General features: G+C 39.2%; 4 protein-coding genes and 1 long non-coding RNA gene across 10 annotated transcripts; 2 read left to right on the forward strand and 3 right to left on the reverse strand.

Annotated features, from left to right (window-relative positions):
* The first annotated feature begins 708 nt into the window (after positions 1 to 708).
* LOC105703183 lies at positions 709 to 3,494 on the forward strand. Its single transcript, XM_012431362.2, has 6 exons — positions 709 to 1,152; positions 1,245 to 1,362; positions 1,473 to 1,823; positions 1,900 to 2,178; positions 2,255 to 2,547; positions 2,644 to 3,494. Exons 1-6 carry the CDS (start codon positions 1,055 to 1,057, stop codon positions 3,485 to 3,487), a joined length of 1,983 nt encoding a protein of 660 aa, XP_012286785.1. The 5' UTR covers positions 709 to 1,054; the 3' UTR covers positions 3,488 to 3,494.
* Positions 3,495 to 4,791: 1,297 nt separating this feature from the next.
* On the reverse strand, positions 4,792 to 6,199 carry LOC105703185 (uncharacterized protein C1orf158). The gene is made up of 4 exons (XM_012431366.1): positions 5,878 to 6,199; positions 5,577 to 5,710; positions 5,193 to 5,378; positions 4,792 to 5,017 (listed from the first exon to the last, which is right to left on the reverse strand). Exons 1-4 carry the CDS (start codon positions 6,166 to 6,168, stop codon positions 4,846 to 4,848), a joined length of 783 nt encoding a protein of 260 aa, XP_012286789.1. The 5' UTR covers positions 6,169 to 6,199; the 3' UTR covers positions 4,792 to 4,845.
* Positions 6,200 to 6,319: 120 nt separating this feature from the next.
* LOC105703184 (T-cell immunomodulatory protein) lies at positions 6,320 to 9,565 on the reverse strand. Of its 2 annotated transcripts, XM_012431365.2 has the most exons (5): positions 9,398 to 9,565; positions 9,138 to 9,316; positions 7,473 to 9,034; positions 6,587 to 6,875; positions 6,320 to 6,518 (listed from the first exon to the last, which is right to left on the reverse strand). In XM_012431365.2, the coding sequence occupies exons 2-4, from the start codon at positions 9,199 to 9,201 to the stop codon at positions 6,612 to 6,614; spliced, it is 1,890 nt and encodes a 629-aa protein (XP_012286788.1). In that variant the 5' UTR covers positions 9,202 to 9,316; positions 9,398 to 9,565; the 3' UTR covers positions 6,320 to 6,518; positions 6,587 to 6,611. The 2 variants fall into 2 exon arrangements, with proteins under 2 accessions (XP_012286788.1, XP_012286786.1); XM_012431363.2 differs by having other exon boundaries at positions 6,323 to 6,875; positions 9,398 to 9,562.
* A 922-nt stretch (positions 9,566 to 10,487) lies between these two features.
* Positions 10,488 to 21,993, forward strand: LOC105703181 (leucine-rich repeat flightless-interacting protein 2). 5 transcript variants are annotated; one of them, XM_012431358.2, is made up of 12 exons: positions 10,488 to 10,875; positions 11,076 to 11,253; positions 12,159 to 12,198; positions 12,288 to 12,468; positions 13,278 to 13,404; positions 13,599 to 13,738; positions 13,860 to 14,123; positions 14,833 to 14,974; positions 15,403 to 15,516; positions 15,612 to 15,826; positions 15,973 to 16,135; positions 19,295 to 21,993. In XM_012431358.2, exons 4-12 carry the CDS (start codon positions 12,385 to 12,387, stop codon positions 19,576 to 19,578), a joined length of 1,533 nt encoding a protein of 510 aa, XP_012286781.1. In that variant the 5' UTR covers positions 10,488 to 10,875; positions 11,076 to 11,253; positions 12,159 to 12,198; positions 12,288 to 12,384; the 3' UTR covers positions 19,579 to 21,993. The 5 variants fall into 5 exon arrangements, with proteins under 5 accessions (XP_012286781.1, XP_012286780.1, XP_012286782.1 ...); XM_012431357.2 differs by lacking the exon at positions 12,159 to 12,198; XM_012431359.2 differs by lacking the exon at positions 12,159 to 12,198 and having other exon boundaries at positions 12,401 to 12,468.
* LOC105703182 lies at positions 12,186 to 13,265 on the reverse strand. Its single transcript, XR_001104342.2, has 3 exons — positions 12,623 to 13,265; positions 12,379 to 12,482; positions 12,186 to 12,304 (listed from the first exon to the last, which is right to left on the reverse strand). It is a non-coding gene; the product is annotated as an uncharacterized LOC105703182 (long non-coding RNA).
* Positions 21,994 to 26,540: the final 4,547 nt, after the last annotated feature.

Genomic DNA, 26,540 nt, shown 5'->3' on the forward strand with positions numbered 1-26,540 from the left:
ATCGCGCGACCCTGCCCGTGAGCAATCTCCCAACTCATCTCTGTATTTTATTAGCGCTACGGCGACAAGCGACGAAGAATATACAGCGGAAATTTTACCTATCTCTGTTTCCTCGCAGCCAATCAAAACCTCTTATTCGCGCATTGTCGTACCGTCGCTTGTCGTTGTAGCGCTAATGAAATATCGGCTTTACAAATGGTATTGTGAAAATTGGTTGTAATTAAAATTCGACATTTTATAAACAAAGTGCTGTGACCCTATTCTCCAATTGATACGGATTTTTTCGCATACGAATAAATTCGCATGAAAAATTTCGTATTATTGCGAAGACACGCTATTGGTCAATATTTGAAAGTTCTGTAGGAAACTGTCAAGTTAATTCAGAAAGTTCCGTATGATTTTTTGCGCGAGAAATCTAAAATATGTAGGTTTAAAATGCGCTCTCGTTTCACGTTCTGCAATTTGTCGGATATTCGTCAATCGTGGCCGAGGATGTATAAGAAGTGACCAATAAGAAATTCGATGCCCGATGGCGGGTGAACTAGCGATTTCTTAATTCGCTCACGGTCCACCAATCACAGCTTACGGTACAACGGAAGCAGCCAATAATGGACGCAGTGCAAAGTGGTGATTGAATCGGTCAACGCAAGGAGAAAGGAAGCGCGCGCCGCCGCCATATTAGCTGAATTCGTAAATTTTTGGAGTCGGCACGTGAGGAGTGATTAGTACGCGTTGTGCAAACCGGTTTTTCCTTATTATTTTACATTGAGACAAGGTGAAATAAATGAGTGAATGAGTTTAAGAGGAAGAGATGTGGCTTTGAGAGCGATTCAATGGGCTGCTAACATTCAAAGTATCGTTCGTATCTCGAATTCTGGAATGGCGGCGAAGCGTATAGGTTAGGGTCAAGGAACGGTTACCTCTTGGCGGGAGATACAGGATATATTTAGAAACTCCTACGTTACCGGCTAATGAATTTGCTTAGCAGTATATATATATCGGGAGTCTGTGACAGGTGTCAACAGTTGTTTTGTGGATTCGTTTGATACAAATCATGGAATACCATGAAGAATGGTTACCCAATCTCGTACCTGTGCTGGTTACGGTGACCTTAATTATTGTCACTTGTTGTACGATTTTTTTAAAACTAAGGTAAGTTTCTGCACTTCTTCTGCTTATGCTTAAATGTACAAGTTCCTAATGATAATTTTTATATTCCATGAACGACATGTATCTCTTTATAGGTTACGATGGCCTATAAAGATAAACTGTTGGTTTTGTAATGGCTATACAAAAATTTGGAGACAGGAGATCAACTGGTGGCGCTGTTCCAGTTGCGATCAATACAATGGATTCTCCAAGGTAATTGCATACTCATAACGTTTGAATGTCTTTTTTAGCATCTTATAGAGATATCAATTATTGTTATATCGTATCATGTATTAACCTAATTTTTTTCAAATTTTATTTAGGATGGAGATTACATGTATGACATTCCGGAGCAATATAAGTATGAAAAACAATCAGCTAAATATTATTGTAAACCCTGTAAAGAAAAGTCCTCTTGCTTCGGCAATAACCTTTGCACTCAGTGTAATAAAAACGAGCGGTTGAAATTAGAAGAACTCACCAATTTTGAGCCATCCAATTCAAGAAAGTATGACGATGAAGTAAAACGGTTTAAAAACAAACTAGACGAGAAGTATCCGCTGTGCACGAGATGTGTAAATGTTCTCCAGGATGTATTGATGAAGCAGTCCGCATGGCTTACTCAATACAGAATGAGTTTCTTCAAAAAGAAGCCTGTAATCTTTGTAATTAATGTAAGTGGGGTTTATAGATCTACTATACTTTTATTTTATCATTTAAATAATAGTTTCACATATTTCTTTTCTATAGAATCGCCAAAGGCTGGAGAATGTTCTTCGATATTTTCTAATAATCCTAGATTCCGTGACATTATTTTATTTGGACCAGTGGCCATTACCAGTAGCAGGAATTTTCCTTCAATTAGGCACGTGTTTCGTTGCCCCGACCACCAGAAGAATTTCTGACGTATTCCTTACGTCCCTTTGGTCTTGTATCAGTTTATTAGTATCAATTCATGAGTTACATATGTTCAGAATTAACTTTAAAAATGAGTGGTTCTCTTCAAAGTATGTAACAAAATATCACACGGTAATTGAATTCTTAATTGTTTTATAACGATTTTACTAACAAAAGGATAGTGTAAAAATTATTTTGCGTTTTACAGGCTGTGATACTTGCATCAATAATAGGACTGATGAATATAAAGCCTTGGAATTCCAAACAGAGAGGCACAGCGATGACTTTCAAGAAATTGGAGTCGCCTACTAGGAGACTAGTGCCCTCTCCTAAAGTCTCGCAAGAAATTACAAAAGATGCAGTCTTTGATAATCAGAAGAGAAAAGAGACTGACGTTCACAAGTGCCGATCGCCTGTTAACATTACTGATTTACTGATGACACCTGGAGCAGTGGAGACACCGATACCAATCAAACCATTACCCTATCCACATAATCAATTGCAAGTTCTTTTTTCTTTAAAAATAATTTCTCTATTAAAATAATTTTTACTTCTGTAGCCTCTATTTACAGCGAGTGATCTTTTCATTTTTTACAGAACGTTCCAGAGCCAGTACAACAATACACTGGCGACATCGTACCACAGTAACAATTCAATCAGCAGTAGTTATTACTCCCTTCAGCACCCATCGCCGAACTCCGTGAATTTTACCCTGTTCAGTAGTTTAAATAATTTAAGCACCTTGTCATTGAGTGAATCAGCCGTAAGAAGTGATTCAAGAGCTCCAAAGGTGTTTGAGACGAAAGTATATGACACGACTAGTCCAGATTTATTCAGGAAACTGAGTCGTAACTCTAATAGGAAGTTCATGTTGGCACCACCAAAGTTAAGATCGGTCACTCAGTCGTCATGGGTAGCTGGAGGTTATTGGCAGGAAATGATCAACACTCCTACACTGTCAAGATCTTCGAGTCAGAGTTCAGGCTTTGGGTCAGCTGGCTCCAACTTTGCTCCGTCCAGAGAGCCTTCGGTTTACAACGATATAGATAGGTGCTCCGTAGTGTCCGATGCTACACAGTGTGGCAACATCCCCAGACAAGTCAATGCACAGCCTTCGAATTCTTTCTATCTGTCCTATTCCTGCTCGAGGCCTGACAGTCCAAGTTATAGTCCACTACCAGGACCGACAGGGAATAATGCGTATTTCCAAAACCAAGTACCACAGTGCAGCAACTGCCAATCAAATCAAACTGTTCGCGTGGATCAGTGCTTGTCAAGTTCGAAAATAACTTGCCACAATATTTCACAGAGTTCGCAAACTCCTGTGGCAGTACCCAATGGGTACGCAACCATGTTTGCGAGCCCTGTCTGGCTTACTGCCTTGTTGTGTGGATCTCTTGTATTCAATACAATAGTGTTGTGTACAACTCTGTTGCGTTAGCCCAGCTGTGTTGCAACTCTCTGGTATCGAAGAGAATCAGGCTACTGTCCTGCAGTAGGTGATCTTTAAACTCGAACAGTGGAATTAGACTCATAGTTTGATGCTGTTGTCAACCTGTTGCCAAGGTTTATGCAGAATCATGTGCCACACTAGAACTTTCAGGTTTAATCTATCACATTGGTTACGACTGTTAAGTTAATTAAGAAAATTCAAGAGAAGTACTTATTCACTCGTTGCAAAACTTCGAGTGGATTGTGAACAGTGACATTTGACCGATCGAGTTGAGGTGCATGAAATGATTTTGACAATAGCCCGAGAGTGAGTCTTGGCAAGGAAGTTTGTCATTTTGTTGTGCAGAATCTTGTGATAAAGAGAATGTTCTTTGTACGTGTTCGGTAGGTAAGGTGCCTGCGTATACATTATATATGTATGGCAATGCGGGGTAGTACATTGGAATTGTGAGAATTCCATGAGTTATAAGTGACGGCGAATTGATCAACTTTTTATTAGTTTCATCTAGGAGAGAGCACTCTGTGATTCGCCGAGATTACCACGTTCGATCACGTTCTTGTGATCGATTAATGATAATTAGGTTTATATATATTATATATTATATAAGACATTGTGTAAAGCCTGCATACCACAATATGTGTAAAAAAAACTCAGTGAAACCAAATCCGTTTGGTATTGATAAATTCTATTCGTTTTTTTCTTTTCTTCTTTTGAGAACGAGTACACGCAAGATTATCAAGATCGTCAGACTGAAATGATTTAGGCAAAAGGAGAGACATGTTATTTTCTAATGTTACGAATATTTTTACAGTTTTCTTTTTCAATATCATTGGAATATTTGCCGAAGCATTTTCGTTGCCACGGAATTAACTTGTGATATCCAAAAAGTAATTGTCTACTGTAATGTATAGTAATTTTTAATACTGCCACAATGTAATGCGATAATCAATTAATACTGCCGGAAAGAAAGAGAAGGTACATTTTAAGTTTCGGATCCTCCAAAGTGCTTCCAATCTACCGTTCCCTATTTGTTTTAAACACCACGAGCCCATAAGACTGCGAATACAATATTTGTTAACGGTTTTTTAGTAGATTTTATTCATATTTTGTAAACGGTGCAAAGTATAACGTGATCATTTTGCTGTGCCCTTGTAAACCGTCTAACACATTTGTTACGCACTCCCTTCAGTGGGATTGCCAGGGTTTCACAAAATAAAAAAGAAATTCACATAACCAAGGTCTTACTTTTTGTTTCTTAATAATTACTTAGATTTCTGATCCATTGATGCATTTGTTAAAAAGCTTTTATAGAGAGCTTCGAAAGGTTTGTAAGATATTAATATATATCAAACAAATGTTTGATCTGTGGATTTTATTTTTAGTGTCTTCATCGATGTCGGATAGATCCAAGAATTGAATAATTTGTGAGTCCTTGCCCAGGGATGCTTTTTTGGAGGATCTTGGATGCCTAAGTGCTCTAGATTCAGGCTTTTCAAGTCTCCGATAGGTCTTGGAATTCTTAAAATAATATAAAACTATTACTCTTGTGTTTTTATAGCATTAAATATTCTATTGTATTTTTAATGAGTAAATCTGTTTAAAATTATGTCATCTCTATCACCCATGATAGTGGATTGGCAAATTGAGAGCAAGAAAGTGCCCAAAGGAGTAACTTTTAATTTTGTTTCTCTACCGTTTAACAGAATTCTCTGAATTGATCTTTGGTTTCCTGTAATGATCCGTATACATCGGTACCCAAATCTTCTGATTCTCGTGCTCAGTCTTCAGTCTTTCACACTCAATGCTTTCAGCCAATCCAAAATTTGTCAAATTTCCGTAAATATTTATCAAGTCCAAAGTTGGTAGCCACTCGCCTCTCCTTTGTCAGTGAAAAATGATTATTAGAGACATTTAGACGAAAATAATTTCACTTAATTTTATAGATCTTTCGCTGGCACAAATGTTATTAAGACTTTGTCTCATTGTTGCAGAGAAGATGAACACTTTTTGCTTTGAAATAACGATCACCCTGTCTCGAAGCACAAAAGGTGACTTTGCATCTCTCTAAGATGAGTACCTTGTGTTGTAAACTCTTCGTCTCAGTTCTTTAGATTTCTCTGGCAAAATTCTGAACGACAGATCATAGGTTGTCGTCATATTTTTTAAATATGCCTCTCCATGATGGTCCATGAGATTCTTACGATCCAGACCCTAAATAATGCCTTGGATTCATTACCAACTTTCTTAAACGCACATTATAATAAAGATAACCAACGTTCTAAAATATATTTCACATAAATCTCCTTAACAGGTATGATGAATACGTTTATATTTTTGGTTTTACTGTTCTTCTAAGTAAATAAACAAGAATTCCTAACCTCATTATTTAATTTATTATCCCATAGATCGCATTCATCTCTTCTTACAAATTCTTTGTCATAAACTGGATAGCTGGTTTCATACGTAGAGCACCATTCATCCGGAGGAGGTTTATACTCACTGCGACGATCAAACCAATTCCCTATAAGGACCTTTGAACTGTAATACGCTTTGGTTAAGTGTGGTCCTCGACTCTCCTCCTTTTTCTTCAAGTATTTTGCCTTCAAGCCTGACACCGAAGGCACCCTCAATGAACTCCGACAAGGTGCATCGAAATTGACAGAATACATTTTCTTCGATATAATTAAAAATTACTGTAAAAGTTTTCTAAAAGGTTACTGAGCTCTCTGAACATCACTGCATGTGATGTCGAACTTCTTTTGATTGATTTCTCAAGTATAAAGCCTACTAGCCATTTATAAATTTATCTACTACATTCTGTTACCCTCTTTCATCTTTTATTTTTATGATATCAATATGAAATCATTACGAATACATTAATAATTAAAATAAATAGTGAGATTTAAAACAAGTACATCGTGCTCCAAAGTATCCTTGGAGAAACATTGAAAATATTAACATACCCTATGGGGTTTTTTAAATATTCAAAGGTGTGCAGTATTTGTCAAGACAAGGATACCTTAAAGGGAAGAAAATTGTTGTACAGGGTGCTTAGTAATTAAATATTATTTATAACATTACACTTACACGAGAATCTAAAGCTTTTCACAGGTTACATAGCATCGAAGTGAAACCTGTGAGCCTCCTGCAGTTTCTCAATTTTGTCCTCTCGTCTCTCCTTCCAATAGAGAGCCACGATTATGGCGGAGATGAGAATGCATGTGGCCAACAAGGCTGCTGCACTCAACAATATCAACTTACTGGGTGTTACAAACAGTTGAGCCTTCCATCCAGATGGTTTATCTATCGGATTGGGAATCACCACCATCTGGGAGTTCGGAATTATTTGAGGCCACTCACGGGATTCCCCAGCTACCTGAAAAAGTAAACAAAACTATTTGTATCCACTTCACTAGAAAATATAAACAACAAAGCTCTTTTCAATTTCCATTGTAAACTGCTGACATTACCAAAACGTTTGATTGCAATAAATAAATCAATTCCATTCTTTGAAAACAAATTGATGGAGCGAAGATCGTAAAGAGGTTAGTATTAGGTATGAATTGAAAGCACCAACATATTACTACTTTTACTCATTTTCATTAAAAAAAGATCGCATGTCGACTCGTATAAAATTAAAGTATGCACAAAAATAAACTAAATCAATCCTCTATAAAATGCTTGCACTAATCCAAGATTCTAAAATTGTAAATTTTCAATCAGCCTCTATAAAGAACCTCAAAGGGTTAAGTAATGTCGAAGAAAAATACTGTTGAGAATGGATTTGATGGAATGAATGGAAAAAAATACTTTATTACATCCTTTGATCCAATTCAATGTGAGTAAATTTGATCGATACCAAGTTAGTTTTGAGGCTAAGAAAATCGATGCCAAAAATACTTGGTATCGAGTAAAATACTCATACATAATTGTATCGGTTTACCCCTACTCAGAATGCCTTTTATCTACTAACCCCTATGATCAATGTATCAATGAAGTTCGGTGTCCTGCCCAGGCCAAATGTAGTAAATGGTAGATTCAGCGAAAAGTGAGCACTCTGCGGTAACTGAGCAGCGATGCCGTTACGAGGACTGCCATCTTGAGTTGTCGTCTTGTAGGATATCGAGGGTCCTGGTAGATTGGTCCCATAAGTACGTTTCTTCTTTCCAAGGATGCCAGGAGAAATAGGGTATTTACTGTTAGTACGTCCAGTGAGTACCATAACTTTAATAAAGTTTGCATCGTAGTCGAGACTATTCTTGAATGCAGCAGCTTGATAAAGGTTGCGATTTTTATCTAATTCGATCAGTATGACATCCAAGATACCGTCCTGGTAGAAGTCGTAGAAAACGGCCATTACCGTTTCGTTATAGAATGGATTTAAGGCATTCCACATGACTTGGAAGGTCCTGTTAAGATTTCCACAGTTGTTGCAGGCTACATTCTGCAGTAGCACCGATCTGAATTGTTTCTTAGTGTCGGAGTACAGTGTAGCCAGAAGGTCTGGGTATCCATCCATATTAAAGTCTCCCCAGCGGACAGTAATAGTGTCTGTGTAACGTCTGCCATCAATTGGCACGAAGCCCCATACATTGTTTTCACTATCCTGGAAGTTTAACTTCGGCAACACATGCCAGCCATCCGAATAGATCATAATAGTACTGTTTTTGCAATCACTGTCGAAGCATACTGGCAGGACCAAATCCATCTTTCCAGTGAGTTCAATGTCCAGAAACAAAGACTGCCCTATGTATCCAGAGAACGAGGACTGACGTGATATCTCATGAGGCAGTTCTATAGTTTTGGAGTACACAAACCCAGACCCATGTGATTTGGTAATTCCATGCCATATCTCAAAGTACTCCTTTGTGGTAACAACAAGATCTGGAAGAAAGTCTCCATTCAGATCAAGAAATGCATTAGAGTGAGGCGCCCGTATAGGCAGCAGTCTGTCCAGTCCACCCTTTTCCATTGGTATTACGCTTTGGTTTGCTCTGTCTGGAGTAAATATCCAAAAAGTTCGCTGATAGTTGACATCTAAGCCAAAAAGGTCTATAATCATATCCTGATTATAATCTATGGCCAGTGGTTGACCCTGCATTTCTAAGAGGGGCTTTGACTCGTCGCTGCAATTAAGCTGCCCTTCGCCACCCCATAGAACGTAGACATTGGTCTTCTTCTTATCGTCCTCAATATGCAATGTAGTTACTAATACATCCATGAACACATCTCCATCGAAATCTCCAGGCACGACACTGGTCACTAAATCACGAAATGTACAACTAAGATTTGTCCCAGGGCGTAGGAGTGGCTCCTGTTCTGCTGCAAGTAGAATCTCTAATGTTTTGCCATCTTTACGCAGCACAAATACATCCGTTAGCTCGTCGGAGTTGAAATCTCCAAAGGCTGCCGGCATAGCATCTAACACATTGCCGAAGACAGAGGGTGTGATGTCGCTGCATTTCACGATCGTTAGGCATGCGAGTGCTGCGAAGATTCGTATTGTCACCCCCATTGTACCTCTTGTCACATTATCTATGAATTGAATTGTGGTATAAAATATGTTGCATCAAAATATCCCTTTTAGCATATGCAGATATTGGCTAAAATACTTTATCACATTTTTCAAGGTCCTTACACTTTCTGGATCCTAGACGAAGAGCACGATCCACTGTAATAAATCCTGCTGTTACTTCGGGCATTTAATGTTAGTCTATATAAATTGATCAGATTGCTCATTGTTGCTGCATCGGATAATTCTAATGGAGTAATTTTTCCAATGTATGCCAATGGAGCACTAGCTCTTAACACGACCACCTGCAAACAACAAAATAATGTTTAACACCCTCGTGATAAGAAAAAATACCATGTAGCAGGTTAACGTGAATCACAACATACCAATTACGTTGTCAATGCTGTTTCATGATATCGTCGATATCGTGCAATTAACTAGGCTGAGCTCATCACGAATAAACATGTGGAAAGTCAAGGCAATATTACGTCTGCGTCAAACTAATCTAAAAGCAGATTTGCACCGAACGATAACGACTATGGAAGGAGCGCCTGATTTGTTAAAACTCGATATCTACTTTTTATCTCAAAATAGCGGATGTAGAAGTAAAACACCTTTATTCTCCCGTCACATCGAAACCTGCCTAAGGTTAAACAAATAATCTGTATACATGCAAACAAGAAATTCGTAGTTAAAACGCAAAAAAATTTTCTGTTTTCAAACAAAAAAAGATGGAAGAAAAATATCATATGCGAAAAAATAGGTATCAGAAATATGAACATATACATATAAGACTTTTTAATGCTACAATTCAACGGTGGATACGACTAAAAGATTTATAAATACAGAGATGAGTGATAAATATCAGTATGTATACCGTGTGGTGAAAACGGTATTAAGGCCCGATTCGCAACTCGAGTTAACCAAAGTTTAACTGGTTTATACACGGTTTAAACGTACAGCAAATGACTTAAATCCGAGTTAACTGAAGTTTAATTGATTTATAGACGATTTAAACATACTACAAACCAATTAAACTTGAGTTCTGGAATTGGGCCTTAAATCTGTCGTAAACCGATAAAACTCTGGTTAACTGGAATTCTAGAACCGGGTTTAGAAGTTTAGTTCAGCAAGCTTATTATTCCGCTCATCTCTGTTATTATTAGCAATAAGCAGCATCAAGCGACGAACAATAACCAATAAAGTGAATTTTCAATTTCCATGGAAAATAAGCCCAGTAAATTCCAGATCCAGTAAATCAGACCCAGTAAATCCGAATTTAAGTGTCGATCGGGATGCTCAGGATCGATCTGTGCATTTATCAATGCGATGGAAACTTGCGATTTATTGGATCGAGATCCGATAAATCCCGGGTTTAGGAGTACGATGGAGACGTAGTCGATGTCGATATTACGTATATGGACAAGTTAGCGACCTCGAGTAGGAGTTTGGCCGGTCGGCGCACAGATGGCGCTAGAAGCGGACGATCCTGGAGGCGCGGCGAGGCGCACCATCGGCGAGCACTTGTGCGGGGACTCGGGGTACTCGATCGAAAAATGTGCCTTGCCCCGTGTACGTACGCGACGTCTCCACGCACCCCTGCCCGCTGAAACCCGCGGCCGGAGTTGCGAGCCCACGGGGACCAGGAACGCGGCGCGAGGTTAGGACGGCCCTCGAGCGGCGCCCACCGTCCGGAGGAAAGAGGACACCCTTCGGAGCGAGCCGAGCTGCAGATGGTCGACGAGCCGAGCTCGTCCGATTCCCATTGATCGTATTTATAGTGCACCCTCGGTTTATTTTTACGTCCGGGTCCGATTGGAAAAACGATGTTCCCGTCCGCCGGCTGAAGGAACACTGCCTTTTCGTAAGTCGACGGTCTACGCGATCCCGTTGATTCGGCTCTATCGAGAGAGCAGAACGTACTCGCTTTTAATTTATCCTGGATCATGTATGTTGCGTTTATGACTCCGTCTCTTAGCCCGGAGGACCCTGTCTTTCTCATTTTCTTTCCTACCTCCATAGGTGTGTGGGTGTCGACGCGCTAAAATCTACGCTTTTCCCTAGATCCTGCGATTCCCTTTCGAGGCCTACGTCCTATACCCCCGATGCGAAGAATCGACACTTGGAAGAGGACTCTGAATTTGGGTTTCTAATTCGGAGCATTTGCTGGTTTATTTTTATGTATCGACCCGATTGGAAAAACAATGCGCCTGTTAGCTAGCTGAAGGAGAGGTACCTTTCCGTAAGTCGATGGTCAATTTATTTGGGTTGAACGAGAAAGAAGGATGGGCCTGCTTTTTCAGGATTATCTGTGGTATTATGAGTTCCATCTATTTAATCGGGATGTTTCTTTTTCTCTGTCTCTTCCCACCATGTCTTTAAGTGCATGGACATTGGTACGTTAAATGTATGCTTTTTCCGAGATCCTGAGATCCTGCATTAATGTCTATGTCCTGTGTCCCTAAAGCAAAATGGACTTAATGCGCATTTCCTGATACGAGGTCCTGAATTTAGGTCTCTAATTTAGAACATTTGGTGTCAATCGTCTCTGGTTTATTTTTATGTTTGAACCTTAATGGAAGTGGTGCATCTGTTCATCAGTTAAAAGAGGGCTACCTCCCCGTAAGTTGATAGCCTGTGTCAATCGGTTAATTAGAGCCTCCTTAATCTGTCCATATATTCTATTAGTGACATTGGGTCAATCTGTATGTCCATCTCTTTCTTTCTCTTTTTGGTATCTCTGTATGTGGGTATAGATATGTCAAATACGCAATTTTTCCCAGATCCTGTAAACAAGGCCAATATCCTATGCTTCCTAATGCTTGCGGCAGTTTGAATGTGAGAATCATCGAATGTAAGGATATGTGATAACGAAAGACAGTGGTCATTCTTACATAACTTACTACCTGACTTCTCCTTGGAATAATGAATCGGTTACAGAGGAGACACGTCCGTCCACTGTATCTGTATTAGCACTGAAACTGATTAGCATAATCGTTTGTCATTCTTTGGTTTTCACCTATTTGTCACTGTTTCAGGCTCTATATAATTATGAAATTGAAGTAATAATTAATAGTTTTGAAAGTTTATTTGATGCTTAGTATTTACTATTAATGGCAGAAATCTTTTACTCGTTTTCGAGGTTAGCCACAGTTCCATCCTATCTCCTGAAATCCCTGTATGCTTGGCAAGTATTTGTTAATCATCTCCAATAGAGATGTAACCAAAAATTGTAAAGGGTCGGTGGCTTTAGAATATGTTTGTGTCTGTCCGTAGGGCAGTGGTGTGTCTGCCTGTGGGGTGACAAAGCACGTCTCACTGGGGCGAAAGCATCATTCTTAAATCTGAAAAATATAAGGTACGAGACCTTACGATGGAATCTTCGATAGCAGGACGAAGGCGAGCTGCAACCAGACATTCCGCTGAGGACCAGGCTCTCGACCAAATCGCCAAGGAGGTATGTTTTGGTGCCTGAATGATCGAAGATGAGCTTTAGTAATTAATGATAAGCTTTTGTCCAGGTATTTGAGGTTAGGAAAGAATTAGAGTTCCATTTAATACACTCAAAGTTTCAATTAATAATTGATATCCATACTGAAGAAAATGCATACATTTTTTAGAATTAGAGTTTCCTTTTGCCTAAAGTTAACCTCCAAACATTAAAAGTGACAGGCGGACAATCATGGCTATGATGCGTGTTTATGCACACTTCCTACGAACTGGCCTGAGCCATTAAATTCGCGATAACGTGTATTATCAGCCATCTGGATGAGCGATATAAATTTTATCGCTAAAACCGTCTATTTCTTCGGCTACATACATATGTGTGAGGTTTCCTGCGTCTTTATACCAATGCAGCATAGAAGTGCTGGAGTAGTGAGTCGATAAGAATACACAAGTGAGGCGAATGTACAGTGGCGTGAATGAGGAATAAGGATAGATTGATAATTGGATTGTAGTATAGACTGAGGGTGTGCTTCATATAAATGTACTTTTATCCTTCAATTGAGCCCTTCCGCTCAACCGATCTCCAGGAAATCACATAATCAGGCCTCGTAACCAGATCCTAACCTTGCTTCATCAGGCCTTAATCTGATATTAATCAACATTTATCAATCACTTTGCAATCAGTTGAAACCGCAAGGCATATAACAATCGATGGACTCTGCTGAAATAACATTACAATTATGCAGCGCAGTGAATGAGAATAGTGACATTTATGTTCTCTGATGGGAAGAAAACTAACGTTAGGTCTAACATTTTCAGGCCGAAGCGAGATTAGCAGCCCGAAGACAGGCTCGAGCCGAAGCAAGAGAGATTCGAATGCGCGAACTGGAAAGACAACAAAAGGAGGCCGAGGAGAATGCAGACAGAGTTTATGATATGTGTGCAGGTATTTAGGATTTTTATTAACAACAATATCATAAAAACATCTTCACATCATTTTATCTCGGAATTTCTCGCTCTGTTCTTAGAATTTTTTACACTAAACTATAATGAGACTTCTAGAGAGATGCATGTTATCTACTAGTAAAAGGTAAAATCATTGTACGAAAGCTTGTGTTTAACATTGTTTATTTATTCCAGCCGATGCTACCAGGACGATGAGGGTAACGCCGGACCCGGTGAGGACTTCTCGTCTGCTCACGAATTCCAACAACTTCCAATCGAGTCGAAGGTCCTCCGAAGACTCTCTGGAGGATGCCGGAGTGAACAGGGATCTTCGAGTAATTTTCAACCTTCTTTTCGGCTGCTATTTATAATGATACATGATCATCTACTGCAAATAGTTATTAAGGAATCGTAGCTGATGGGTTTGCTTTTTAATTCGATTATCCTAACAAATAGCTGGAGCTGAAGGAGTTGGAGGAGAAGTTCAGGAAGGCGATGATAGCCAACGCCCAGCTGGACAACGAGAAGTCTTCCTACGCCTACCAGGTCGACCTATTGAAGGATAAACTTGAAGAGCTGGAGGAGACCGTGGCTCAGCTTCGACGAGAGCTCAGGGAAAAGAACCGAGAGGCCGACCAGGCGAAGAGGCTCAGCCAACGCCTCAAGGAGGACCTCGACATCTGCAGGGCACAGTTGCTCGAAAGGGACACGCTTATTCAAGTAACTTGAAAACAGTTGTACCTCGGAGAGATTTAAAGATCTAAGTGCTTACTCATACCTGATTTTTGTGAGTTTGTTTAAGTAATCTTAGTTAAAGATTATAAAATTGATATTAAAAGCGCTTTAATGGAAACAAAAAAAGGTATGAGTAGGAGTATGTTAAAATACAGTATCGCTCATACATTTTGAGACGTCTCACTATTAGCATTAAATAACGCCTTTTATCTCTAGTCTTTAAATATGCCCTACCGTAGTTACAAAAGTGGTCTAATGAAAAAATCTGAACCAAAAACGAGTTTATACCATATCTGTTGTACGCATTTAAATTACAATAATGTAAAGTTAGATTCATAATTAGGAAACAAAAGATTTTCTTAGGCCACTTTCATAATTATCGGCACATAATGACTAAAAGTCTTTTAACACTAAAAGTGAGGTATGTCTTTGAGCCTTAGTCTTCACTGGAGGCCTATTCTGTAATTCGTAACGACAGATATCATTATCGTTAGCCCGTGTTATTCCAATGAGATAACCTATAAAGATATCTGTCGTTACGAGTTCGTGAATAGGCCCTTTAATTAGGGGAGTAACGGATAAGCTTGTAGCATTGTTCTGATAACTAATCGGATTCCTTTGTTGCAGTAGAAGAGGGATGTAGGTATGATTCTAGAGAAAAGAATCTGGAATTTAAAGCGGAATCTCGTTTCAGGAGAATGGCCTGGTCATCGTGGAGGACGAGGGAAGTGAGCCGGATGAAAGCGCGGAACAGAACGGACCTCACGTGAGAAGGAGAGTTCTAGTCAGTACGGAAGCTGCGGAACTGCTGCAAAACGCTGGGGAGGGCTCGTTAGGTTCGTGGAGAACCGCATTTCACTACACAGTTAAAAATATCTGTTCGAAATACATGTAATATACATGTTATCGAGGATTGTTCAAGATATTTTGAAATTTCGAACACATTTGTGTTTGGGATTTAAGAAGTATAAGAATTTCAGAGCGTACGTGGGCTCATTAGGTTCGAAGAAATGTTTATGCTAATTCAGTTAATAGAACAATACAAGGATGAATGCAAATAGTAACTTCCTGAGGGGGAAAAAAAAAGGAAAAAGAAACGAATAAACAGCATTTCGCTTTCTGAAATGGGTCCCTTTCATAAGGCAATAGTATAACAATACCGTCCCACGAGAAGTTTCACTTCCATAAAAATCTTATTCGAGTTTATAGAAAGGGATCTTAAAAAATGTGTCCTGTGTAAATAACTCCACAAGTTTTCTTCTAGACGTTCGACTGAGGAAGTTCGCCTCGGAGAAGAAGGAGCTCCAGGATGAGATCCGGCATTTGAGGCTGGAGCTGGAGGAGGCGAGGAACCGCACGAGGCCGGAGAGATCACCAGGTTGGAAGCGTCCTCCCTTTTTCGACGCTCTTCAGGGTCTGAAGATCCATTTTCTGAGGATGTCAAGGTACTCAACCTCGTTTCTCTGCCCTTAGGGGGCTTGATCGACTCCGAGGACATCCAGAGGGAGGCCAACAAGCACCTGGCCGACTACAAGTTCAAGCTGCAGAAGGCAGAGCAGGACATGTCCACCCTGCAGGCCACGGTGGCTAGGCTGGAGAGTCAGGTGATCCGCTACAAATCGGCCGCCGAAGCCTCGGAGAAGGCCGAGGACGAGCTCAAAGTCGAGAAGAGGAAGCTGCAGAGAGAGGTGCTCTTTCATTCTCTCCGGGTTCATTATTCAAGGATACACCGTTCAAAATATGTGACATGGGGATTTTTATGATTACTTTTATTGATACTAACAAATCACAACGTCATCGAGGGACGTTACGGCATTTCAATGATTTTCATTAGTCTTTCAAGGCCAAGAAGAGAAAACTACAGACGCGATCGTTCTCGCTGGGTTTAGTCACGAAGACGCTAGAAAATCAAAACATTTTGGCATTGAAAATCGAAATTTCAAGGTCGGGGAAGAGAAAGCCGCAGAAGAGAGCGGTGCTCTTTCTTTCTCTTCGGGGTAAGTTTCGAGGATGCCTTTGGCGTTAAGAAAAGAAAGCGTTATCGAAGGAAATTTCGGGATTTCGATAGTCAATCGTCAGTATTTCAGACAGATACCAACGCGTAGGAAATTCGTAAAAGTTAAAAGAACTATTCGAGGAGCGGTAAGAGGAAATATGGGTTTCAGGGATTCAAGGTGATATTTTGGGCGATATTCCGAGGTTAATGAATGTCGCCCAGGGTATAAGCTGAGGCTTTTCGAAACTTCGGCTTTCGAAGCTTCCAGGTACACCGACTGGCTGAACCGATTTTACTTTTTCTAGCAAGTTAAGTTACTTAATTTGCATTGCGCCACCCCGGAAGCTCGCGAGTTCACGGACGACATGAGATTGCTCTGAGAGAGTAGAGAAACGCTAATAAGGGGTGAGCACACCTTTTGTGCCCGTTTTCCCCGGTCCGTGGGAGTATTTCTCCGTTTTCTCACTTCCCTTTGTCACAGAGTACCGAATTAATACCCCTTTTGTGTGAGGTAGTTCCTATAGAGCTTACATAAATGGAGAGAAAGTTATGGTATCGATCGTGTATTATATATACATAGAGTGTTTGTTATACAAAAAGGGATTTTATATCTTTAAACTTTTCTGAAAGCATGTCTAAAGGCTTTTGTCCAAAATCAAAAAACCTGGTCACAGGCCTTTGACGGGTCTTTTTTATTTCATCTTGGACGCCTTAACGTGAAGTGAAACCCCCTTCAAATCAGTCAATTCGAATACAACACTTTTTTTTAAGGGTATTAGACCAAACTGTCCGAAACTTTGACACATCGCTCCTGATCATCTAAGATTTGTCCTGACACATTCAAAATTTGGATTTTTGGAAAAAAATTGTTTAACTTAGCCCAGACCAGAACCAAAATGGCGTCGAGCTCTCATATTTCGATCAATATATAATTATCGAAGGCTCCGATATGAGAAACGAAAGGGTCAGGACAATTTTACGACAATTTAGAACACTCTGGTAATCGATAAACTCGCATTTGAACGGGATAAAGGCAAAAAAAGTGTTGTATGCACTTCTATGCTAAAACGATGGGAATACGAGGTCTCGGAGTGAAAATTTAATTGACCTGAAAATCACAGATGGCGCAGGGTGTTCCTCTGCAGTCAATTAGGGCCCCAGAAAGTACGAATCCAGGGGATTTCTGGAGTTTTACTTCCATTTCTTGATATTTATTGTACGAAAACGACAGGTGAAGTGAAAGTGGCGCCAAACAGGTTTCATTTATGAAACGTTTCTCCGAACGATGTGTACCGAGTCGTTTCAACGTTTATAATGTAAATATGGACGCTATAAGGAAGGTCCTGGCACTCATGACATTTATTCTCTTATGCCAAATTTTTCTAGACATTTTTTATAAAAATATCTATAAACATAGATTTTTAAGAAATTGAAATTTCGGGGGTATCAGGACCTTCTTTACAGTCTTCGGGTATGGTACATGGTAAAGATTGAAACGACTCGGTATCTCCAATTCAGAGAAGTTTCATGAAGGAGACCTCTTTGATACCACTTTCATATCAATCCTTAAGTAGAAGATATCTCTATCTAGCCTCCTCCGGGTAACCTCTTCTATTCATGTCTACTTTATTCCTACAATATATAATACATATAACAATCTCCTTCATTTCTTTAAGCTCTTTGGCTCATACTGCAAGCCCCCTGTGTTACTCATCTCGTAAACTCGCAATCATAACTATTCGTGTTTTCCTTCTCCGAAGAAGTCCAAGTGTCACTAGGTAGAGTGTAGAAATAAGGCCGGAGTCCCATTGAGCGCGTCGAGTGTGACCCAGAGCGCGGCGCGTCAACGCGTCGTCGAGGAAAAACCGATGAAAATTGTTTTTCAGGTGGGATGAAAGTGGCATTTAAGACCTCTCGTTTATGAAACTCTTTTCTCCTAACTGGATGTACCGAATCATTTGAAATCTTACCACGTGAATGTGGAGGCTCTATGGAAGGTCTTGACGCCCATGAAATTTCAAAATTTCTAAAAAATAACAAAGAAGATTTATAGAAATGAAATTTCATGAGTATTGACACCTTATTGCCTTCATATTCACGTGGTAGATTTTCAAAAGGTTCGGCACATTCGGTTAGAAGAAAAACTTCACTGACGATTGACTCCTCAAATGCCACTTTCGTATCGCCTTAATACTGGAACTCCCAGAGATCGTGCATATCTGTTTATTAATAGTAAATAAAAATTATTAGACAACATTGCGATGAGATAATTCTAACAAAAGTCTAATTTCAGTCTACTTTATTAACTAATAGAAGATATGCAAAAGCAAATATGGACCCGGGTACTCAAAATGTACCCCTTGGGAGTTCTAGTGTTAAGATGATATGAAAGTGTCATATATACATCCTAAAAAGTCCAAATATTTATGAAACTTTTATCCAAATTGGGTGCATCGAAACATTTGAAACTTCATCACGAGATTATGGAAGCCCTAAGGAAGAATGTGATGCTCGTGAAGCTTCATTTTTCGGGGGGAAAAAAAAAGTGAATTTATCTTGGACAAGAATCAAAAGGACATTTTTTTTTTCATTTTTTTTCGAAAACTGAAATTTCACGAGCATCGCGTTCTTCCCTTGGGGCCTCCATAATCACGTGTTAATGTTTCAGATCATTTGGTGCACCCGATTTGGAGAAAAGTTATATAAATACTTTCACGTTTTGATATATTCGCGATTCACGACTCACGATTTGATATGGAATGACCCTTTCATGTCACCTTAACCCTTTGCACCCCTTTGTGGAGAGCGACTCGACATTAGGGAGTCGATTCTGTAACTTGAATCGAATGAAAATGCTTTAAGTGACCATCTGCGATTCTGGACCTGTGCACTGTGATGAAAATGTGAGAAACTTCGCGTGAGACTAGTCGACGAGATCTCGAACCGAGTTCTCTCAATCTGGAGATCTCACATTTTCATTCGGCAGATACAAAATCAGGTAGAGAAATTCGCGTGATATGACAGTGCGAGAAATGAGCACTCTCACCATATCTACGGAATCGACCCCCCAGCAATCGATGTCTTAATAATTGGGAGTGGCAAAGGGTTAAGGATACACATTGATCCCGGTTGAAACTAATTTTTCCTTGCGATTTCGCAGGTGCGGGAGTCGCAGGGCCGAGTGGAAGAGCTCGAGACGGCGAATTCGCATCTGCAACGGCGTCTGGACAAGCTGAAGAATGCGAAGTCGGCCCTGCTGAAGGAGCTCTGACGGGAGGACGGCACTGGCTCGGGATTCGCGAGCGAGGTGGAGGAGCGCCGGAAAAAGGGCTCCTAGCCTTAACGTTAATTAAGAAGTTATCACGGATTCCAGGCCGATTAACCACCGAGCGAGCCCAGGCCTCGAGAGACCTTGGACCTGGACACCGATACATTATCAACTAGAGTTAATAAACTCTGCTCTAAACATTCTTGTTCGAGGGGCTATTCACTTAGAAATCGGTGAAAACGTTTTCCTTCTTTGAGAGCCGATCGCCTTTGATATCAATTGATAAACAATACGATTCGGTAACAAGGGACGTTCGGTCTTTAAATTGTGACAGCGTTCGGTGATTTCCAAAGACTCCCCCCCAGTGATTTCTGGGACCCGATTCTGCAATTCATGCGGATGTTTTCGCATAGGGATAGATTTGCATGAAGAATTTTTCATTGTTGCGAAGTCGCGTTATTGGTCAACATTTGAAAATCTTGTATGAAACTATCAATTTCGCGTGCGAATGTTGATCGCATGAACTCGAGAATCGGGTTCATAGCTTGCGATCTTTAGCTGGGGGTCGATTCCGTATCTCTGGCGGGAGTGCTCGCTTCTCGCGCTGTCATCTCACGTGAGTTTGTTCTCTCCGCTTCTTCTAGTGAAAATGTGAGATCCTGGACTGAAAGAACTCGGTCCGGGATCTTGGAGTTTCTGGTCGAGTGGTCTCACGCGAAGTAGCTCGCATTTTTACCAAAGTGAGAACTACAAAATCGTGCGAGGTGCTCCTTTGTAGGATTTTCACTAGATTCGAGTTATAGAGTCGGTCCCCTGATTTACACGTGATTTAAAGCGTTAAAATACATGATTTTCTGAGTGAATATCCTGTCGCTCTTAGTCGGTAACCGAAGGACGCTCGTCCTTCCCGATTTAATGATATCGGCGAAATTAATTACTAAAATCAGTACATGGCGATATGTCAAATCTCGAGTTTCCGAATTCACCTAAAAAGAGTGTTCAAAATAGTTTTCATGTATACTCGACTTGCGTTTTTTTTTTTAACCAATTTTTATGGAATCTTTAAATGTAGCATGTATTGACGTTAAGGCTGGGTTTAACATCATGTAACGTGATTTTTAAGTGGTATGAGTACATTGTTTAAACTCTTTAGTTACGAAACCCTGCTAGTGGCCTCCGCCTGATCGATAGTTTTTTTGAGAAATTATTATATACAATATTAACTGTGGCCCAGTTACTCATACATGTGATATGTACATCTCCATCGTAATTAAAGGGTGCGTTTTTGTGTCGGAATACATCATGATGTCAATATGGTACGTTTAAATTTTCATAAAAATTCGTTGGAAAATGGAAAAGTTATTCGAGCCTGAATAAGGAATCTTAAAAAGGACACCCTGTATATCTGTACCGTAGAGGTAAAGAGCAGTAAGCTTATTTTTGGAAACTTCCAAAAAACCTTTACTACGAGACAAAATCAAAATCGGATAGTGTAAAAAAATAATAACTGTATATTAACAAAATGTGGACTTCAAGTTGTTTACCTCTACGGTGCAGATATGAATATGTTCATGCTTTTCCTTTTTCAGTTCGTGACTCAGTTAATACCTTTTAAACGCTTAATTAGTGTAGCAATTCAAGAGAAACGCAAGTGTACATTAATTCCTGGTTGGAAGGAATTTGCAAATGTATCGAAACGAATTTAGAATGAGTTTCATTCGCATCGGTGTCCAGGTCTGTGCTCTCCTTGCTCGGACACAACTCCTTCTAGGCGCCGTACTACGTCTCGTTCTGATTAATACAAGCAACAAGTGGTCTAACTTAATTCTTTTGTAATTATTATCTTAATTATTATTATTATTAATTAACTTATACCAAGATTATTGTATTTTAACTGGTGATTTACGTTTACCCCCTTTTTTTCTTTTTTTCTTAGACCGATTCTCGATTTTTGTTTTTTCTTCCTTCTTCATTTTACTTTCGTTTCATCTTCCGCGTACGTTTCGCAGGATGTACAAAGTCGACCGATCGCAAAGAGATTTTGTTACAGCTCTTCGGAGTGCACTTCGAAGAGAGATGGAAATTGGCAAGCGAATTGGTTTAGTTGGATGGGATTTAATTTGCTTTTTCCTTTTCTTTTTGAAGCCCCAGTGAATTGGCCTGTGGTAGAGAGTTGGCGTGGATAGGGAGTTAACAATTGTACATACATTAATGCATTTATATATTGCGTGGAACTGAGCAATTGCCAATTGTTTTCTTTCTTTTTTTTTTCTTTCTTCCAAAAGCTGGGATTAATGTAAGATGAATGTCCGAGAGGCCGACAACTCATTTCCTTAATCAAATCCAATACTTTGGGTATTGTTGCATCTATCGCGCAGAGTTGAAAGTCAATAATGCTTAATTAATGTTAAATTAATTCTATCAACTGAATGATGGCACGATTAGTTTTGATTGAATGTTGAAGCGAATAGTCGTAAGTAGTGTTCGAGGAACACTGATTACAATTTTATTGCACAAGTGTGCATCACTTCTGTGTACCAAACCTGTAATTGTATTGCTCGAGGTGAAATGAAACATGTCGAGAAATTTGATTGACATCGGTAAAAGAGATTCTTCTAAAGACCTACGTTATCGACGTTCGTATTTATATCGACAGCTGGTCGAATTATATTGCATGTTGTACTAAATGACATCATTTCCATACAATAATTATAAAGAAATCGAAGTAAAACTCCCGGAATCCCTCTGAATTCATGGTTTTTGGAATTATATTGCATGTTGTACTAAATGACATCATTTCCATACAATAATTATAAAGAAATCGAAGTAAAACTCCCGGAATCCCCTGAATTCATGGTTTTTTACGCCCTAATTGATGACAAAGTGCCACCCTGCGCCATCTGTGAATTCAATGCCAACTAATTTCTCTCTCCGAGACCTCATGTTACCATCGTTTTAGCATAGAAGCTCTCGAGACACTTTTTTTGCCTTTATTCTGTTCAAATGCGAGTTTCTCGATTACCGGAGTGTTCTAAATTGTTGAATAATTGTCCTGACACTTTCGTTTCTCATATTAAAGCTTTCGGTAATTGTATATCAGAGCTTTAAATAATTGTATATATAGAAAAAGTGTCTTACTAGAATCGACTACTTCGAGGGGGGGTTTCACTTCACCTTAATCAATCTGATAACAATTATTTGCATTTAATCATTGGGACATTCATCTTACAGGAAGATTATCTGTTCAAGGTATAGCAACACTTTCCTCCGCAGAGCCTTATTTCCCCTAAATTATGTAAAGGGCAATTAAGGAAGAAATGGGAATTGCATTTGACTGCAATGTCATTATTATATGCAATGCAAATGTGCCGACTACTTAATTAATTTCGTTTCGATTGAGGTGTACCCATCACCGATCCCATCTGATATCGATGCTCTTCCTATCGATCGCCAGGCACTAATCAGTGGAGCGGTTGCGAAAAGGTACTCTCCTCGAGAACGCGCCGATTGTTTAAACAATTGGACCCTGTATACCGTTGTAAATTCTCGTAAGGACCGACCGACTCCGATAAGTCGCGATTATGACGCAGTTGAAATTAGGATAATTGAGGTGTAAACGTGTTCGCAAGACCAGTGCTAACCGGAGCTAATTGTAAAATTATCTTAACAACAATTTAATTGAGGAACTACGTCGACGACATATGTACCGAGGAGAATGTTAATTCAGCGTGTGTGTATACCCCGAGAGTCCAATGTAGAGATTCGAGCCTCTCGATTGTGCGAGAGTAGGAAAAACGCGTAAAAATGTTATTAGGTGTTTTGCAAAAACGTATAAAGATGTTAATCAGTGTTTTGCAAAATGCAGGGCCTTGCAAAATTCACGAATACAGAGGAGTCGTAGACTCTTGGACAGTGATCGGGCCTTCGATGGGCCTAATAATGCTCCGAAGGGCTTCGACAGGTGGAATACTTGGGAGGATTTATTTATTTACATGGGCAGGTATTCTAAACGCATAAATAAATAATCCCAATCCGATGGACTTGACGCTTTGCATGTTTTTAATTATTCAATGTGAATTAAACCATCGGTGCCTGCATCGGAGTGGATTAAAGGATTAATCCTACGAAGGGAACTGTATTATACTTGGGAACTAACTTACTTTGTTAAATATTAACAGTATTAATTAATTTGTTCCTTCGGATGTATATGGGGAAACCCAGGGAAAAATTTAATTCAATTACATGGACAGGTGGTCTGAACGTATAAATAAATAATCCCAATACGATGGATCTGGCACTTTGAACTTTTATATCTTGACGTTGCATCTTTTCTAACTGTTCGATGTGAATTAAACCTTCGGTGCCTATGTCAAAGTACATTAGAGATTCAATCTTACGAAGGGAATGGTACTGTACATGAGAACTACTTTCTTTTTGTTAAATATTAATATTAAATAATTTCTTCCTTAGAATGTGAAATCTTCCAAGAGTTCCCCAGCTCTGTATTTGCCAATTTTGGGACGCCCTTAAATATCCGTCAGAAGTATGCAGAATTAACGTGTTTCGTTGAGGGAAAACAATTTTAATACAGTTTTTTATATCGCTTTACACGAAGTTTTGTAAATCCTTGATTTGTACGAATTTTATGTCCCGTCTCTCTGCGGCGATACATTTGTAAAAATCAGGGAATGCTGTGTGAATTCTCCTTTTTACACGTTTCTACTAGTGTCCTCGAAATGGCTTTAGCGTCTCGCCAAATGTTAGCGTTGGACTTTACTTGAGGCAGAATCAAACTGGAAAATATTATTCCTTCACCGTAACGAATGAAATCAGGCATTTTAGTCATGTTACATTGTCAAAAAAAAAAGAAAAAAAAAAGAAAAAAAAGAATCTTGGAGTGTAATAAAGGCGATTCGCCGATATTTCTCAGAAAATATCTAAGCTTTATTATTAGTGTCTAAGTCCTATATGTCGAGGTTTGGTACAAGTCTATCTCTATAGTCAAATGTCTATGCAAAAACTATTATTAAGGTGACGTGAAAGGCGAGCTCGGACGTTCAGTTTAGCGAATAAACTTTCTTTAATAGATGAATGAACCGATTCTGAAATTTTAACACGTGGATCGTTCTTGACACTAAAAAAACCATGCATGCTTCGAAATAAATTTTGTTCATTTAGCTTGGACCAGAACCAAGTCACATACTTTTACCATTATTCACTTCTAAATGACTCTTAAGGGGATGTGAAAATGGCATCCTAAAGCTCAATAGTTCATAAAACTTTTCTACGAACTGGGTGTCTCAAATCCTTTCATACTTTAAAACGTGAATATGGAGACCCTAAGGTAGGTCCTGAAACTCGGGAAATTTCATTTTTTATTAACTATTTTTAAAATACCAAAAAACAAATTTGAAAAGAATTGAATTTTCATGAGTTTCAGGGCCTTCCTCGTAGTCCCCCTATTCACGTTGCAAAGTTTCAAACTATTCGGTAAATCGAGTTGGGTGGTTATATAACCAAACCTCTTCGATGCCACTTTGACATCACCTTAACATTCGCGACCGGCAAATTATTTCCGTTTCAAATACTGAGTGCCAGCGAAAATAATGAAATTCAGAAACTGGTTGCCGCAAACTTGTATCGTGTATCGTTACGGACGTGGTTCACGTCAGCGGCAATCAGGAGTAGAATTTAAAATGACGTTAATTCACGTCAGCGGCAACCAGGAATAGAACTTGAAAGAGACGTGAATTCACGTCAGCGGTCGCGAATGTGTTAAGTAACAATTGAGAGCGTTAGGAATCATGCTCGATCATTTGAAACGCGATAGTCAAAGAAAGTTATACTTTCTCTTCTTTTATATCCTACTATCACCCTCTATTGTGAGAAAAAGTTTATTCCCGAATTTGAAGAATACGGACGCAGATAACTCGTGCACTGTATCTGATAATTGAGCAAAAGATTAATTGCCGCTGAAAGAGCATTCTATTGAAATGACACGAAGTATGCCATTTAGTACGATAAGCAAGGTATGATAACAACATTGTAAATATAAATGTCGGTAACATGGCATGCAGGTTCATATAGCCTGTCAGAATTCTTCTAAATACCTACGTTACCGACGTTCGTATTGCATCAACAGCTGTGACGTAATATATTGAGTATTCTACCGAATGGCATACTCGATTTGTCGTATCCGTAAAATTATTATAAGAAAAATTTAAGGAGAACTGCAAAAGCCTCTTGGGTTTGTGATTTTTGGTACCCTAGTTGACTGCAAAGTGCCACCTCGCGCCATCTGCACCACTCAGTGGCAACTAAAATTTCTTTTCGAACAGGGTTGAGTAGGTATAACTACGAATTTCTTGATACGTCACGTAACATACGTATTTTCTACGTGTATATTACAACGTATAATACGTCCCTAGTTTTCTTCGCGAGCCCGAAGTTGGTTACATCCTATTTCTAAAATAGAAAATGATAAATCCAGTTAGAAATTTGATATTAAACAAGGTTAAGTCGAAAGAATTAGGAACGCAAGTGCCAATTATTTATTCCTTAAAAATATCCACGTGTGTACGTATACGCTAAAAGACGTTTGTAATCTAGCGGATGCCGTATATTGTATATACATCCTGCGGCATCTTCTATGTTGTAAACGTAATTTAGTGGTTTTCTATGATATTCTACGCTAAGCTACGTGGCTTATATAATATATATTGAAAACCTCGAGAAACGTGAAATTACCCAACCCTGTTCTCGATACCTCATGTTACCTTCGTCAACATAGAAGCTTATAAGACACTTTTTTTGCCTTTATCACGTTCAAATGTGTGTTTTTCGACTTCTAGAATATTCTTAACGATTGTTCAATTATCTGGATACTTTTGTTTCTCACATGAGAGACTTTGATAATTGTATTTCGATTGAAATGTGAAAGCTCGACGTGATTTCGGTTCTGGTTGGGGCTAAGTCAAGAAATTTGATTTTCGAATATCCATATTTTGAAAGTGTCAAGATATCTCTAAAGTGCCGACAAGTCATGTGCAACGATTTTAGCCAGTGAACTCTGAAAAAAAAGTGTCTTATTCAAATTGACTAATTTTAGGGGTTTCACTTCACCTTAATATATATACAG

This window comes from Orussus abietinus, unplaced genomic scaffold (assembly GCF_000612105.2).
Source record: "Orussus abietinus isolate OABI.00-Male unplaced genomic scaffold, Oabi_2.0 scaffold364, whole genome shotgun sequence".
Lineage (NCBI taxonomy): Eukaryota > Metazoa > Arthropoda > Insecta > Hymenoptera > Orussidae > Orussus > Orussus abietinus.